The following is a 15,981-nucleotide window of genomic DNA, read 5'->3' on the forward strand; positions in this document are numbered from 1 at the left end:
GGTGGGGGATTTATCAGGTAAGTAATGCTTATGCAGTATTCAAGCACATCTCCAGCCCAGACAACCTACTGTACAATCTCCAAATTTAACATACCCTCAGCTGACTAAGGTCACTTTCACATGGTCGGGATTTGGTCAATATTTTTCATCAGTATTTGGCTACTCTCACACTAGCGTTATTATTTTCCGGTATTGAGATCCATCATAGGGTCTCAATACCGAAAAAAAAAAAAACGCTTCCGTTTTGTCCCCATTTATTGTCAATGGGGACAAAACATAACTGAACAGAACGGAATGATCCAAAATGCATTCCGTTCCGTTCTCATACCAGAGAGCAAACTGCAGCATGCTGCGGTCTACTTTACGTCCTAGGATGCGGACCAAGACCCACAATGCAAGTCAATGGGGACGGATTCGTTTTCTCTGACACAATCGAAAACGGATCGGTCCCCCATTGACTTTCAATGGAGTTTGTGACGGATCTGCCTTGGCCATGTTAAAGATAATACAACTGGATCCGTACATAACGGATGCAGATGGTTGTATTATCAGTAAAGGAAGCGTTTTTGCTGAACCCTGCCGGATCCAGCAAAAACGCTAGTGTGAAAGTAGCCTTCGTTAGCCAATACCAGGAGTAGAATTAGTATAATTTTATGGAAAGATTGGGGCCTCTTCTGTGTTCTGGACCCGTTTCTGATTTGGGCTTAAAACTACTGATGAAAAATACTGAGCAAATACTGACTGTTTGAAAATGACCTTAGGTATTCTTTGTAATTAAAAAAATAATAATTGTATACATTTCCACATCTTACCCCAATGACTATTAATAGGCAGAGCTATGGAGTCAGAGTTGGTAGAAATTTACTGATTCCAACACCAGCTTATAAAAATATCAAATATTATAAATTCATTTATAAAATTTACAGCTTGTTGCATTTTTACTGTCGTAGAAATTTGGGAACATTTTGACGTTTTAGTTGTATAAATACATGTTGCATTTTATCAATCTAAGGGCTCATGCACACGAATGTAAGGGGTCTGTGCATGCACAGGCACAGACCGCGGGGCAGCCACATGCGGATCGCGGGCTCCTTTCACTTGAATGGGGTCCGCGAACCGCATCCAATGGTCCACTTGCGGGGCGGAGGCACGTAGTGCTTCCGTGGGGTTCTGATCCATGCCCCTGTTCCACATCTCCGTGATTGCGGACTGGTCTGTGATCCGTGATGCGGAATGTACACGGCCGATGCCCGTGTATTGCGGACCCGCTATATGCGGGCCGCAATACGGCCACAGGGGGCACACGGTCGTGTGCATGAGCCCTAATGCCACATCAAGGGGTGTGGATTTGGAGTCGGTTTTGGGTGGCTGAGGTCAGATTGTAGAAAACTAGTGGACGTTCACACGACAGATTTTTCAGCAGACATTTGGCACGGACAGCCACGCCGAAATATCGTTGAAAACCCGGCAGCTGCTGAGTCCTTTCTGCCTCCCATTGATCTGAGAGGGAGGCAACAATGAGGCTCACGGAGCAACAGCTTAAAGCCGCGGCTGCCTCTATAAGCCGCTGTTCCATGATCCTCAGCATTGCCTCCCAATGAGATGTATGGGAGGCAGAAAGGACTCAGCAGACGCCGGGTTTTTGACAATATTTCGGCGTGGCTGCCAGTGCCAAAATTCCGCTGTAAAATCTGTCCTCTTTGACACTGCAGCTGTTTCGAAACTATAACTCCTAGCATGCTTACCTGTTCTACTCTATTTAGAACTCTAATAGAAGTGAATGGGCATGCTGGGAATTGTAGTTTCACAACAGCTGGAGTGCCGAAGGTTGCTGACCCCTGCCTTAGAGTCATGTATGGCTTACCGACTCTGTAGCCCTGATAATATCATGTAGTATTGTTTTTTTTTTAATTTGAATGACTAAATACCAAAAGATATATAAAACAATGAAGTGTATTGGGAGGAAATTCATAAAACAGTAAAAGTAAAAAGTAAGAAAAATAGTGACTTATTTAAAAAAATAAATTAATGCCCACTAATCATATACCAATCCCTGCCACCATACCGCGACATGTCATGTAACCATCGCACAATGGCAGAAAAAAATGTCACTTCATTAAAAGTATTTTATATTTTTTACCAAACAATAAGAGAATCTGCGTTTAGTTAAATAAAAATTGTAAAAACAATGTAAACCCATTTTCATGCAAAAAATGAAAAAGTTAATGCAATTATTTAAACATAAAAAAAAACATTATGGTGCTTTGACCCGTAGGTTCCAAGAATTGAAAGGGTTCTCCCCACTTTTAAACATTTCAGGGCAGTCCAGGAGCGGGAAGGTCTGCCCAAAAATGTTTGAATGCTGGACAACCCCTTCAAAACAAAAAAAAAAGCAGTACACAGTTTTGTCTATATCAGGGATGCTTAACCTGCGGCATTCCAGCTGTTGCAAAACTACAACTCCCAGCATGCCCTAGTAGCTGTAGGTTTGCAACAGCTTGAGGGCCACAGGTTGGGCATCACTGGTCTATATAAATGTAGCAGTAATTCCAACACTTGGCCACTAGATGGCGCAGCAGTTGTTAGAAGTTCCCTGTAGAGCTCCTGTGCTGCAGTTTATATGTTGTATTCCTCAGCTCACATATAACACTTTCTGTTCTGTCTGATTTATAGACGATCAACAATGTGTAACCAACCATCCATCAACAAAGCAAGTATACCAGGTGAGACGCATCTCCTGCTGACATATGTGTTCTTCTCAAAGTCCAGAAACATTGCTGCAAATACATTCCTTACACAGTACATAGGCGCCAAATGTCATGAATCTGTCAGCAGCGGCTTCCCTATCCAGCTGTTTGCATAGACACATAGCTGTGGTTCTTCTGAATAAAACGCTGTTGTTTTTTTTATTTTATTTTTATATGCAAATTAGGCCATTGGTGCAAAGAGGCCGTCACCATTGCTCTTGTTGCACCCAAGCTTCGCTTCTTTCTGTGGCCAGCCCCTTCCTAGCGGTTTTGATAGGCCTTTGGTGCAATGAGGGCATTGCCGTTGCTCTTGTTGCACCCATGCTCCACTCCTTTCTGTGGCCGGCCCCTCCCTGGCTGCTTTGCCACTGCCTGGCCATGTCAATCAAAACAGCTAGGAAGGGGCTGGCCAAAGAAAGGAGTGGAGCATGGGTGCAACAAGAGCAATGGCAATGCCCTCATTGCACCAAAGGTCTAATATGCATACAAAGAAAAAGTATAATAACTCGGGAAAGGAGTCTCCGATCAACAAAACAAAAACAGTGTTTTAACCAGGTAAACCACAGCTATGTGTCTAGGCATACAGATGGATAGGGAGGTCCCTGGTGACAGATTTGCTTTAAGGGGGTTGTCCGTCCGTTAATATTGATGAAATATCCTCAGGATAGGTCATCAATATCTGATCGTGGGGGTCCGACGCCGATCAGCTGTGAGACTAGGAGGCAGCGCTCCAAGTGCCGCTCCCCCCTCACTTCACGTCTGGGGGGCGGTGGTGCAGTGTAATGTGAAGCACTCACTAAATTGTCTTGAATGGAGCGGGTACTTGTATTACACTGCACTTCTGAGACGCACTGGAAGCGGCACTCGTATGGAGCGCTTCCTCCTCTTCAAACAGCTGATTGGCGGATCAGGGTCTGACGGTAGGTCATCAATATTAATGGCCGGACAACCCCTTTAAGGCAGTGTTTGGTGCTGGTGGTTAGATTTTCCTACTTTTAGCTTTGTTCTGACCACTTACAGGCATAGTCATGGTAATGACAGAATATGTATATTATTTGTGTCACTGGTGTCAGGCTTTATTCTATGATGAGGGAATATCAGAGGTGTTGCCTGGATGCCTCGGGCCATGGGTCCTAATGCACAAACTGCTTCTTGGCTTCACCCTTAATGCAAGTGATTTCATAACCAGTGCTTGTCCAGAATTAGACATACATATCTATGGGATGTGTCCAGTGTTTCAGCTTAAAGGGGTTATCCAAAGTGTAACACATACCCCCAATGCCCGGGCCCTCATATATATTATACTTACCCCGCTGTCCAGCACCCGCGTCGCTCCTGATCCCCACACGGATAACGCTAGGGAGGCTCGCCACGGCCTGCTGTTGGCTGCTCCCCCTGTCGGCAGATGTTTGATCTGTGCGATGTGGAGATGCAGCGGCGGCCGTGCAGGGATCAGGAGCCACGCGGGTGCTGGGGAGCGAGGTAAGTGTAACCTATCTGAGGGGCCTGGGCATTGGGAGGCATGTTTTAGACTTCGGATAAACCCTTTTTAAAGGTCCTGTCCCCTCTCCTGACATCTCTGTTTCAGTAACAACTTGCATTCCCCTTGTAATAATTCTGGATCTATTCTTATAAATATGTTTGAGAAGTAAAGGGGACATCTAGGGGTATGCCATAAATGTCTGATAGGTGTGGGTCCCACCTCTGGGACCTGCTCCTATCTCAAGGACGGGGCCCAGTTGCGGACTGCCAGGAATGGTGAGGAGGCTGCGCATGCACGGTTCTCGCCATTCTCACCGCTATGAGACTTCTAGCTAAAGATGCTTAGTCGGCTAGTTTTGGAAGTCCCATAGCAATGAATGGCGAGAGCCGCACATGCCCATCCTCCGCTCCATTCCCAGCAGCAGGCGATGGGTCCTGTTCTTGTGATAAGAGCAGGTCTGCATTGGCCCCAGTTGGTAAATCTGTCTGCAAACCATGGCCACTTGTGCAAAACACATGCAGCACCTTGATGATGTTTGTTAAATAATAGACTTACATTGTCAAACTTGACCCTGCTACATCTGAAGTTGTCTGTTAATGTGTTAGCATAGAAAATGACTACATTTCCATCATCCTCTAGTGTGTTCCGTACAGTGTATAGTTTTTCCCCAGTGAACAATGATGTTTTGTGATATGAAAATGAGCTTCGCCTCGTGACCAACTCAGCATTGCTACATCTAGAAAACTCCACTCTTCTTTGCCCCTACGGGTTTGTCTAAGGCCTCATGCGCACAGTCTGTATTTTTTGTGGATCGGATGCAGACCCTTTAATTTCAATGGGGCTGCAAAAAATTTGTGCGCTGTCCGCATCTGTATGACCTCATATCCGTCCAAAAAGGCATTTTGATAATGGGGTCTGCGGAAGTTACGGGATGCACACAGCCAGTATCTGTATTTTGCGGATCCATGGTTTGTGGAGTGCGAAACACACACAGTTGTGTGCATGAGGCCTCACTGTGCTGTTGATCTACCCACTTCTGTCCACTAGATGTCAGCAGAGACCTATAGAACTTGGCTGCTTTTTGACCGGTGGAATCATTGGAGGATCACATTGTAAATGACTGCAGGACTGTCTGGCCTCCAATGTGTCTCATAATCTCTGACTGCAGATTGCAGATTACTCATCATTTCAGGGAGACATGAGGATTACCTTCTGTCTGATGAAACTTAAAATGGGACAGCTGCAGTGTGATGTGCGGGGTAGAATACATTTATTTAGAGCGAGTGAGAAAAAGCCGTAATAGATGACGTTTACAGTGTCGTGATAAATTCATGAAATCCGGATGCCTACAAGAAATGTATGAAATAATGATAATAATCAGCATGCACACCTCGCCCAGCTTGTACTTATAATGGGCGATATTATACACTGCGCTGCAATAAATCCCGTGAGTTGGCATTCGGCCCGTATTACCCTGAGTGTTTTTAAAACATCCCCAGTGCCAAGTAATAAACCTCTTGCCCTGTCCTAGCAGGCGCCAGATGTGGTCCAGCTGCCAGTCGAAAAAGCTACGCAGTAATACTGTTTATATGAATTTTAATGGGAAAACTGAAATACATAAGTTGTGTGTGTGAGCCCACCCTCCTGCGTAGCCCTTCATGAAATCTCCAGCCTTCTGTATCACTGCTGAGAATTTCCTCCGCCATCGCCCGGAGACACGTGGAGCGCTGCCTGCCCCCTGGCCTGGTATACCACTATGGTCTGGTCAATGGCCGTGTGTAGCATTAGGTTCTGGGCATTATGGGGGCATAGTTACTAATATATAGCGTTATTGTTTTTGCACTATATAGCATTGTTATTTGGGCATTGTGAGGTACGTATGGCACTGTTATATATGCATTGTATTGCAGTATGATATGGACACTTACGGGCTCATTGACATGACAAGGATTAACTCCTTAAGGACCGGGCTCATTTTCACCTTAAGGACCAGGTCATTTTTTGCAAATCTGACCAGTGTCACTTTATGCATTAATTACTCTGAGATGCTTTTACCTATCATACTGATTCCGAGACAGTTTTTTCATGACATATTCTACTTTATGCTAGTGGTAAATTTTCATCATAAAGTTTTTACTTTTTGAAGACACTAGATGGCTTCAAAGTTGAGCAGCAATTTTCCAGTTTTTCATGAAAATTTCCAAATCAGATTTTTTTCAGGTACCAGTTCAGTTTGGAAGTGAATTTGAGGGTCTTTATGTTAGAAATCACCCATAAATGACCCCATTATGAAAACTCCACATTCAGAAAGTGTGTTAACCCTTTAAGTGTTTCACAGGATAAGCTGCAAAGTCGAGGAGAAAATTCAAAATCCTCTTTTTTTACACTAACATGTTATTGTAGCCCCTTTTATTTCATTTTTACAAGTGGTACTAGGAGAAAAAGTGCCACAAAATTCATAGCCCAATTTCTCCTGAGTCAGAAAATTCCTCATATGTGGATGTAGAGTAATCTGCAGGTGAACTACACGGCTCAGAAGAGAAGGAGCGTCATTGGGATCCCAATGGCGCTCCTTCTCTTCTGAGCTGTGTAGTTTGCCCGCATAGCACTTTGTGTCCACATATGGGGTATGTCCTTACTCGGGAGAAATGATGATGAGGAGAACGAGGATGACAACAGGAAAGTAGGGTCATCCTCGTCCTCACTGGGGCTCTCAGAGTTGGAGAGCAGCTGGGTGTATGCCTCCTCGGCCGAGAACATCCGGCGGGCCATCTTAGAACGCTAAAGGGGAGTGCGTGTGTGTGTAAAACTTTATTTAGTGTGTGTGTAGGGGAGGGGGGTGTTTTTATGTATTGTATACCCTAACCCACCTTAACCTAACAGAATCCCTGAAAAATTGCTCACACCCCAAAAACTCGCTGATCAGCGGTACCAAGCTGATCAGCGGTGGGGTGGGCGATGCGCTAACAGTGGCCGGACGCTCTTTTACGGCTAAGAGTGCCGGCCACAGTCAGCACACCTACAAAAAGAAAAAAAATGTGCTCCAAAATATGTGAGGGGGGGCAAGCTGCAGCACCCTTGGGGGGACGGGGGTCGCACAGGGTGCTGTAGACCCCAGACACCCTCAGATCCGGGTGCTTCACTATCCCTGCCTAACCTAAATGTTTATATGCCAGATGGCACTTTATGGGGTCACAGGGGCCACGGATGGCGGCGGATCATGTGGGATGCAGAGGGACCACCACAGGGCTCCTCTCTCCTTGCTCACACAGAAGTCTGTGGGCGGGAAGAGTGGAACTCCAGGACGTTATCTTCAGGTCAGTCCCTCCAGCCAATAACAGGCGATCCTCACCCTCCGTCACTGCCACCTCACAGGATCTACATCACCGATCACCCTCCTATTCCGGGTCACCGGAGACCCGAATAACCCGGAAACGCTGAAAACCGCAGGTCTGAATTGACCTGTGGTTAGCAGCGATCGCCGATACAGGGGGGTCACAGGACCCCCTTTGGCATTATCAATGATTTCAGCAGGCACACCATTCCGATCACTGCCAGCCGCGGTGATTGGAAATACATGGGGCGTACCTGTCCTTAAGAACTCGGACATCAGGGCGTACAGGTACGCCTGTGTCCGTAAGAGGTTAGGCATGGATTTACCGTCTCAGTCTTCTGAAATTCAGGATCCAGTGCAAGTGAATAGAGTATATTATATCCAGTCATGTTCGATCTTGTCCACGCAGAGGAAAGTATAATCCATGAGGACGAGCATACAGTTAGGTCCATATATGTTTGGACAGAGACAACATTTTTCTAATCTTTGTTCTGTACATTACTACAATGGATTTTGAACAAAACTGTTCAGATGCAGTTGAAGTTCAGACTTTCAGCCTTAGTTCAGTGGGTTCAACAAAATGATTGCATAAAAATGTGAGGAACTAAAGCATTTTTTAAACTCAATCCCTTCATTTCAGGGGATCAAAAGTAATTGAACAAATTAAATAATTGTCAATAAAATGTTAATTTCTAATACTTGGTTGAAAACCCTTTGTTGGCAATGACTGCCTGAAGTCTTGAACTCATGGACATCACCAGACGCTGTGTTTCCTCGTTTTTTATGCTCGGCCGGGCCTTTACTGCAGCCGTTTTCAGTTGCTGTTTGTTTGTGGCCTTTCTGTCTGAAGTTTAGTCTTTAACAAGTGAAATGCTCTATTGGGTTCAGATCAGGTGACTAATTGTGATGGACGAACATCTGCCGGGACGGTTCGCGAACGCGATCAAATGTTCACGAACCACAAGTTCGCAGCGGGTCCCATTCATTTTAATGGCAGACAACTTCAGCTCATATTTGCAGCCAAGAAATAATTACTAGAAGTGCACAAATAGTCCCACAACATGGACAGTGACATACCAGATGTATTACTCGAATTTCCGATCTCCATTCATTATTTTTTTCAATGCAAAATATTGGCAATATAATTTTCGCGTACGCGCATGCGCAAATGCACTATACAGTACCCAAATGCACTATAAAGGAAGTATATTGGTATATAACACCCCGCTTCAATCAGTTTATTTGGGGGACGACTGGTATATCACACCAGTAGAAATGATTTGTTCCAATAACGCTTGTCCCTCTATATACCTGCAGTATCGCAGCAGAACCGCACACATCTGCCGCACAATACAAATGCACTATAATATACTTTCTAACATAGAAGGAAGGCAATCCATTAGACTATACACGAAGATAAAACGTAACCTTTAATAATGTTACTATGAGGGTCCATTCACACATCCATAAGTGTTTTGTGGATCCGCAAAACACGGACACCGGCAATGTGCATTCCTCAATTTGCGGACCGCACATCGCCGGCACTATAATAGAAAATGCCTAATCTTGATTGGAATTGCGGACAAGAATAGGACATGTTCTATTTTTTGGCGGAAACGGAAGCACAGATGCGGAAGTGCGGATCCGCAAATGCGGATGCGGACAGCACATTCCGGCCCCATTGAAAATGAATAGGTCTGCACCCGTTCCACAAAATTGCGGAACGGATGCGGACCCATTTTGCGGACGTGTGAATGGAAAAGATATCCCTCAAAATGAAAGTAAATAAAAATTTTAAAGTTAAGCAAAAAGCATAGATGTGGTAGGCAATAACAAGTGCTCGGCGGCACTAAATCAGAAACCATATGTCTTACCACAATCCGGGGGGTTCCAGTGCACATCGATGAATCCCGGAAGGAAAGCAAAAAACATCCATCCCTGGGCTAGATGATGATGTGGTATTGAAGGACAGGGTGGGTAAAGAACTGTCCCTGATATTGCCCTACGGGGGTGCTATTCTGACCCTGATAGCCTAACCACAGACCACCCTCCCTGATAAGAGCGACCCCGTCCGGAACCTTACCCTATATAAAAATGGCCCTAGTAAGCCCCTAGGCCCCTGACTCCCAGGTGATCACTATATAGATCTATGTGTTTCTGACTCATTATAAAAGTATATTATAAGTATATCGCACCCCTTTGTGTATCACACATATCGATAGCACAACTATACCAGTCCTTAAAAGGACTTTTGTGGCCCTATTAGCTAGTGTTTGGTGTCCCTAAGGCTAGGTCTACACGACGACATTTGTCGCGCGACAAAAAGTCGCGTGACAGGGCGCAACAGTTGTCGCGCAACATTTTGTTGCACCAATGTCACGCGACAATTTTAATAATGGCAGTCTATGGTGTCGCACTGCAACATGCGACATGTTGCGACTGCGACGCGACAGTTGCAGAAAAATCCATCTTGAATGGATTTTCTGCGACTGTCGCGTCGCAGTCGCAGCATGTCGCATGTTGTGATGCGACACCATAGACTGCCATTATAAAAATTGTCGCGCGACATTGGTGCAACAAAATGTCGCGCGACAAATGTCGTCGTGTAGACCTAGCCTAAGGCCTCTTTCACACGACAGTATGTCCATTTCAGTGTTTTGCGGTCCGTTTTTCACGGATCCGTTGTTCCGTTTTTTGCTTCCGTTGTGGTTCCGTTTCCGTTCCGTTGTTCCGTTCCGTTTTTCCGTATGGCAAATACAGTATACAGTAATTTCATATTAAAAATTGGGCTGGGCATAACATTTTCAATAGATGGTTCCGCAAAAAACGGAACGGATACGGAAGACATACGGATGCATTTCCGTATGCATTCCGTTTTTTTGCGGACCCATAGACTTTAATGGAGCCACGGAACGTGATTTGCGGCCAAATATAGGACATGTTCTATCTTTAAACGGAACGGAAAAACGGAAATACGGAAACGGAATGCACACGGAGTACATTCCGTTTTTTTTGCGGAACCATTGAAATGAATGGTTCCGTATACGGACCGTATACGGACCGCAAAAAACGGCCCGCAAAACGGAAAAAAAAAACGGTCGTGTGAAAGAGGCCTAAGGCTGGTTTCACACGGGCGTTGCGGATTGGGGCCGGATGCGTTAAGTGAAACTCACACTATTTTGCAAGTAAGTTCAGTCAGTTTTGTCTGCGATTGCATTTAGTTGTTCAGTTTTTTCCGCGCAGGTACAATGCGTTTTGATGCGTTTTTCACGCGCGTGATAAAAAACTGAAGGCTTACAAACAACATCTCTTAGCAACCATCAGTGAAAAACGCATCGCACCCGCACTTGCTTGCGGATGCAATGCGTTTTTCACGCAGCCCCATTCCCTGGCCCCAGAAGTGAATGGGGCCAGGGCTGCGTGAAAAACGCAGAATATAGAACATGCTGCGATTTTCCCGCAACGCAGAACTGATTCGTGAAAAACGACGCTCATGTACACAGACCCATTGAAATTAGGTCAGGATTCAGTGCGGGTGCTATGTGTTCACGTCACGCATTGCACCCGCGCGGAAAACTCGCTCGTGTGAAAGGGACCTAACAGCCTCTCCCTACACTGGCAAAACACTGGATGTAAAATGGCGGCCAGATCAGGTTTATTTATAAGGTAGGGGGTATGTCCATAGGCTGAAATGTCTCAATTGGCTGTCCTGTACCACCTGATGGATGTGTCATGGGTCAAAGATCTTCATAATGTAAAAGAATATGGCGGGTGCAAATTTCTCCATATGTTCACATGTTCGGCGAATCGCGAACACGCAAAGTTTGCCACAAAACGACCACCGGGCGATCCGCAAGCACCACACCTCAACTGAACTCCAGGCCTTTTATGTGCTTAATTGAGAATGAAATAATGAAGGAATTGCCCACACCTGCCCATGAAACAGCCTTTGAGCCAATTGTCTAATTACTTTTGGTCCTTTTAAAAACAGGTGCCACATGTAAAGGAGCTGAAACTCCTAAACCCTTCATCCAATGTTAATGTAGATACCCTCAAATGAAAGCTAAAAGTCTGGACTTTATACCCATGACTATTATATTGAATATGTTTTAGTAAACAGGTAATGAAAACAAAATTTTTGTCAGTGTCCAAATATATATAGACCTAAGTGTATTCATTCTTCTTGTCGATTCTGGGGGAGGGGCAAGTCCTTTTTCAGAGGTGTGCCCTTTTTCAGGGTGTGTGTCCTTTCTGCTGCCGATGTCTCCTTGTCACCATTTCTAACAGTAGACTTGGCTGTTGGCAGTTGTAGAATGGAAATAAGCATGGGTGACCACCTCAACGATGTAACTGAGGTGGACGGAGAAATAAGGAAAAGAGCAAACAGCAGGTGGCGCCAAACAGATACATTTTATTGAATAACTCAGCAGCTATACTAAATCTTTAATTAGATGGAATTACAAAAGTATTCATATCCAGGTGATTTTTGGAAAAAATATAGTTTTTTTTTTTTGGGTGGGACAACCCTTGTCCTTATCTACCACATCTTCCAGGATAGGTTTTCACATCCTACGTTCTTGGCTGTTTTATTTGCCATTGATAAATATGGCTTTTATGGAACACAGTTTTTTATTCATTGGCTCAGTGTTTTCTCTGGGATTTATACGAGGAGATGGGACGCCGCTCGCTGTTCGTCCGGTTACATAAGGACTCGTTACTTAAGAGACTTTATTCCTCTGCAGTCTGCTTTCATTACGGAGAGTAAAGTGGAAGTGGATTAAAGGCCTACAAACGTGTGTAGGACGCTGTGACGTCGGTTGTCACCTACAAGGACTGTCATTCTGTTATGGAATGTGGTTATTGAGGGGATCTACATATCTGCTATGTGGCACTTGTAGCTAATTGTTGTTATTGTATGCTGCGCTTGGAGGATATTTTTATGCCAGGCTGGTGCCTTAAAGATGCAGAGCAATGTGGAAGCGAAAACATTCATTTTAGGATTTAGAACACTTATTTAACCAAGACAATTCTTACGTCAAAAGGGTTTTCTGAAACTTTTTAATTGATGACCTATCCTCAGGATAAATCATCAGTATCTGATTGGTTGGAGGTCCAACACCCAGAACCCCTGCCGATCAGCTGTTTGAGGCCTCTTGCACACCAACATGTGATGCCCGTGGCCGTTCTGCGAACCGCATATTGCGGTCTGCAATGCACAGGCACTGACTGCGGGCCAGCCGCATGCAGATCGCAGACCCATTCACTTGACTGGGGTCCGCGATCCGTCCGTTCTGCAAAAAGATAGGACAAGTTCTATGGTTTTGTGGAACGGAACCCCACGAAAGCACTCCACAGTCAAGCCAAGCCCTTCTTAAACAGCGGATCGGCGGGGGGTCCCAAGTGTCAGACCCCACCAATCAGATACTGATGATCTCCAGTATAAAAGTCTTGGAATGCCCGTTTAAGGAATACATTTTTGAAGAAATGTAACTATGGTTTTGTTTTTTAAATTGCTAACTTTTTCATTTTTTCTATGCACCTAAAGTATGTCCTAATAGACTTTATTTCAGGGCATTGGATCCGTATCTTTCCGTTATGCAGGATTTTGTTTTCCGTCCTGCATAACGGAAACCAGACGGATTTGTTATGCTTGCCTATAGACTTCTATTAGGATGGAGCAAAACGGAATGCCTGTTAGGCTAGGTCTACAGAACGACATGTGTCGCGCGACAGATAGGGCACAACTACATTTTGCCACACCAATGTCGTGCGACAATTTTTATAATAGTCTATGGTGTCACAATACGACATACTGTGACTGCGATGCGACAGTCGCAGAAAATCCATTTTAAATGTATTTTTTGAGACTGTCGCGTCGCAGTCGCAGCATGTTGCATGTCGCAGTGTGACACCATAGACTGTCATTATAAAAATGTCGCTAATGTAGACCTAGCCGCTTCCGCTTTGCATTCCATCAAAAAATTCCATTATATTCCGTTATAAATGGATCCTATAACGGAATGCCCTAACGCAGGTGCGAACTCGTACTTAAAGGAAAAAGCACAGGTGGATTTAATAAATTGGAAAGAGGAGATCCCCCCCCCCCCCCCCGCCACCCCAATCCAATGTCATTAGTATAATAAAATGAACCCAATTTAACCCTTTGTTATATGAAAAAGAAAAGAACATGTTTAAATATCCAGCAAATAAGATGTTATCCTTGCAAAGCCACAAACTATATAAAGAAGAAAAGAAATGAAACCCAGATACTACCTAGTAAAAATAAGCAATATCTGATCTCCAACTCAATCCTCTAGGTAAGCGAGTATCCAATTTGAGAAGCCAATGAAATTCTCTTACTCTCACCTTCCCCGACCCGGAGGTCTAGGGACGTGTTCAGACCCTCGTACTTTCAGGCTGGATAGAGAAATGCTGTGATGCAGATGATGTGTTCCTGGCAGTTGCTTTGTCATTAATATGTTCAGAGATTCTTTTTCGCCGTGTTCGAATAGTAGATCCAACATATTTGTTACATGTGATGTATATTATAACGTACATATAGGATATATACGGATGTAGCGCTCCGGTACTTGAAGATATGATATTAGTGGCGCGGAGTATATATATGCCAACATAACTGGCATCTACTTCTCCCACATGCAAAAGACTCCTTTAAATTAAGCCATGAATTACAATTAGGCTACATGCACATGACCGTTCCGGTTTTGCGCTCCGCAAATCACAGATCCTCAAAACACGGATGGCGTCCGTGCGCGTTCTGAAACTTTTGCGGAACAGCATGGACAGCATTTAATATAACTACCTATTCTTGTCTGCAAAGCGCGGACAAGAATAGGACATGTTATATTTTTTTTGCAGGGCCACGGAACACACGGAGTGCTGTCCACATCTTTTGTGGCCCCATTGAAGTTTATGGGTCCACATCCGAGCCGCAAAAACTGCGGCTCGTGTGCGGTCCAAAACAACGGCCTTATGCATGATGCCTTAGATGGAGATAGGTGTTTTTCCTCCAGGCTAGGTGGTACATTGTTTCCTATGGTAATAGCACGTTTAGCTACAAATCTAACCCCAGATAGCAAAACATTGTATAAAGTATTATCAGTATATAGAATAGGTATATGCCTGTGCCTGGCAGCAGCTACCTCCCCTCTCCCTATCAGAATACAACACATGCATGCCCAGCCATGCCGAGTGTGCATGTGTACGTAAAAGTTGGGAGGACTAACGATCTGCAGTGTATGGCCAGTTCTACCCCTACTGTTGAATTGAACAGAACTTACATCGTGATAGGGTCCGACGTGTGGTTCAAGAGTCCAGCGGAGGATCCGGCGGGTGCATTATGGGTCATGTAACATCAGACTGTCTGTGTATATGTATGATTTCTATTGTGGGCACACCAGGAATAGAGACCACGCCTTTGTACAGTGCTATGGCATAGGTTGGTGCTGTTAACATTCCCAGCGTCCTTTCTGCTTGTAGACGCGATACGAGCTTTACCCCTTTTCTTTAGTATGGGGTTTAGAGGTCCGACCGTTACCCTTCAACAACCTCCCGTTGATGTCATTTGCGATGCGATTTGTCACACGTCGTCACTGACTACAACACCTGCCATTGTCTGGGGCAACGAGCCCTTCATGCAGCCGAAACCCGGTTTGGTGGGCGTCCCGCGGCCTAACACTGAATTCTATATGAATTTCGCATCACTGCATTTTCAGCTTTTTCTGCCTGACGGTGACAATATATAAACACGCAGATCAGGTTCGCTCCCTATCGCCTAGCAACGTCTAGCTGGTGACATCAGAGCGGAGCCATCCCAACCAGATCTCTGGAGTTACAGCTTTCCTCTCTGGAAAAATCACTTGCATATCTCCGTTAATCATTCAGGATGCAGAAGGGACAAGAAAAATAGCAAAAAACTCAGCTCATTTATACAGCGACAGACGGCAAATGTTATTTAGGTAACTGCGATCAGTCCTCATCGTGATGTCAACCCATTATAGATTTCTGCCTCTTTCACACGGCCGTAGTGCTACCGTGGTCGTATTGCGGGCCGCATACGGCGGTTCCGCATTACACGGGGCACCGGCCGTGTGCATTCAAGTGACTGGGTCTGCAAATCCGGAGGTGCAGTGCGAAACGAAAGCACGGAACCCCACGGAAGCCCTAGGGAGTAGGGCTGCAGTAAAGGATTATTTTAGAAATTGAGTATTCTATCGATTTATTTTTACGATTAATCGAGTAATCTAATAAGAAAAAATAAATTAATAGACTGTTTTCCTTTATAAAAACTCATCAGACCCCCTGCCATCAGTCCCCAACACCCTTCGCTCCCCCTGTGCGATCAGCCCAAGTGCTTCAGCTCCCCCAGTGCCATCAGCTCTCCCCCACCCCAGAGC

General features: G+C 44.9%; 1 protein-coding gene across 9 annotated transcripts in view; it reads left to right on the plus strand.

Moving 5' to 3' along the window:
• PDE4D (phosphodiesterase 4D) overlaps positions 1-15,981 on the plus strand; it is a 1,010,209-nt gene that overhangs the window by 818,187 nt on the left and 176,041 nt on the right. For all 9 annotated transcript variants that reach the window (XM_044276170.1, XM_044276174.1, XM_044276173.1 and 6 more), the window contains one exon: positions 2,674-2,723. In XM_044276170.1, the coding sequence (XP_044132105.1) occupies positions 2,674-2,723 (50 nt within the window). The remainder of the gene's footprint in view (positions 1-2,673; positions 2,724-15,981) is intronic.

Source organism: Bufo gargarizans, chromosome 1 (genome assembly GCF_014858855.1).
Source record: "Bufo gargarizans isolate SCDJY-AF-19 chromosome 1, ASM1485885v1, whole genome shotgun sequence".
Classification (NCBI taxonomy): Eukaryota; Metazoa; Chordata; class Amphibia; order Anura; family Bufonidae; genus Bufo; species Bufo gargarizans.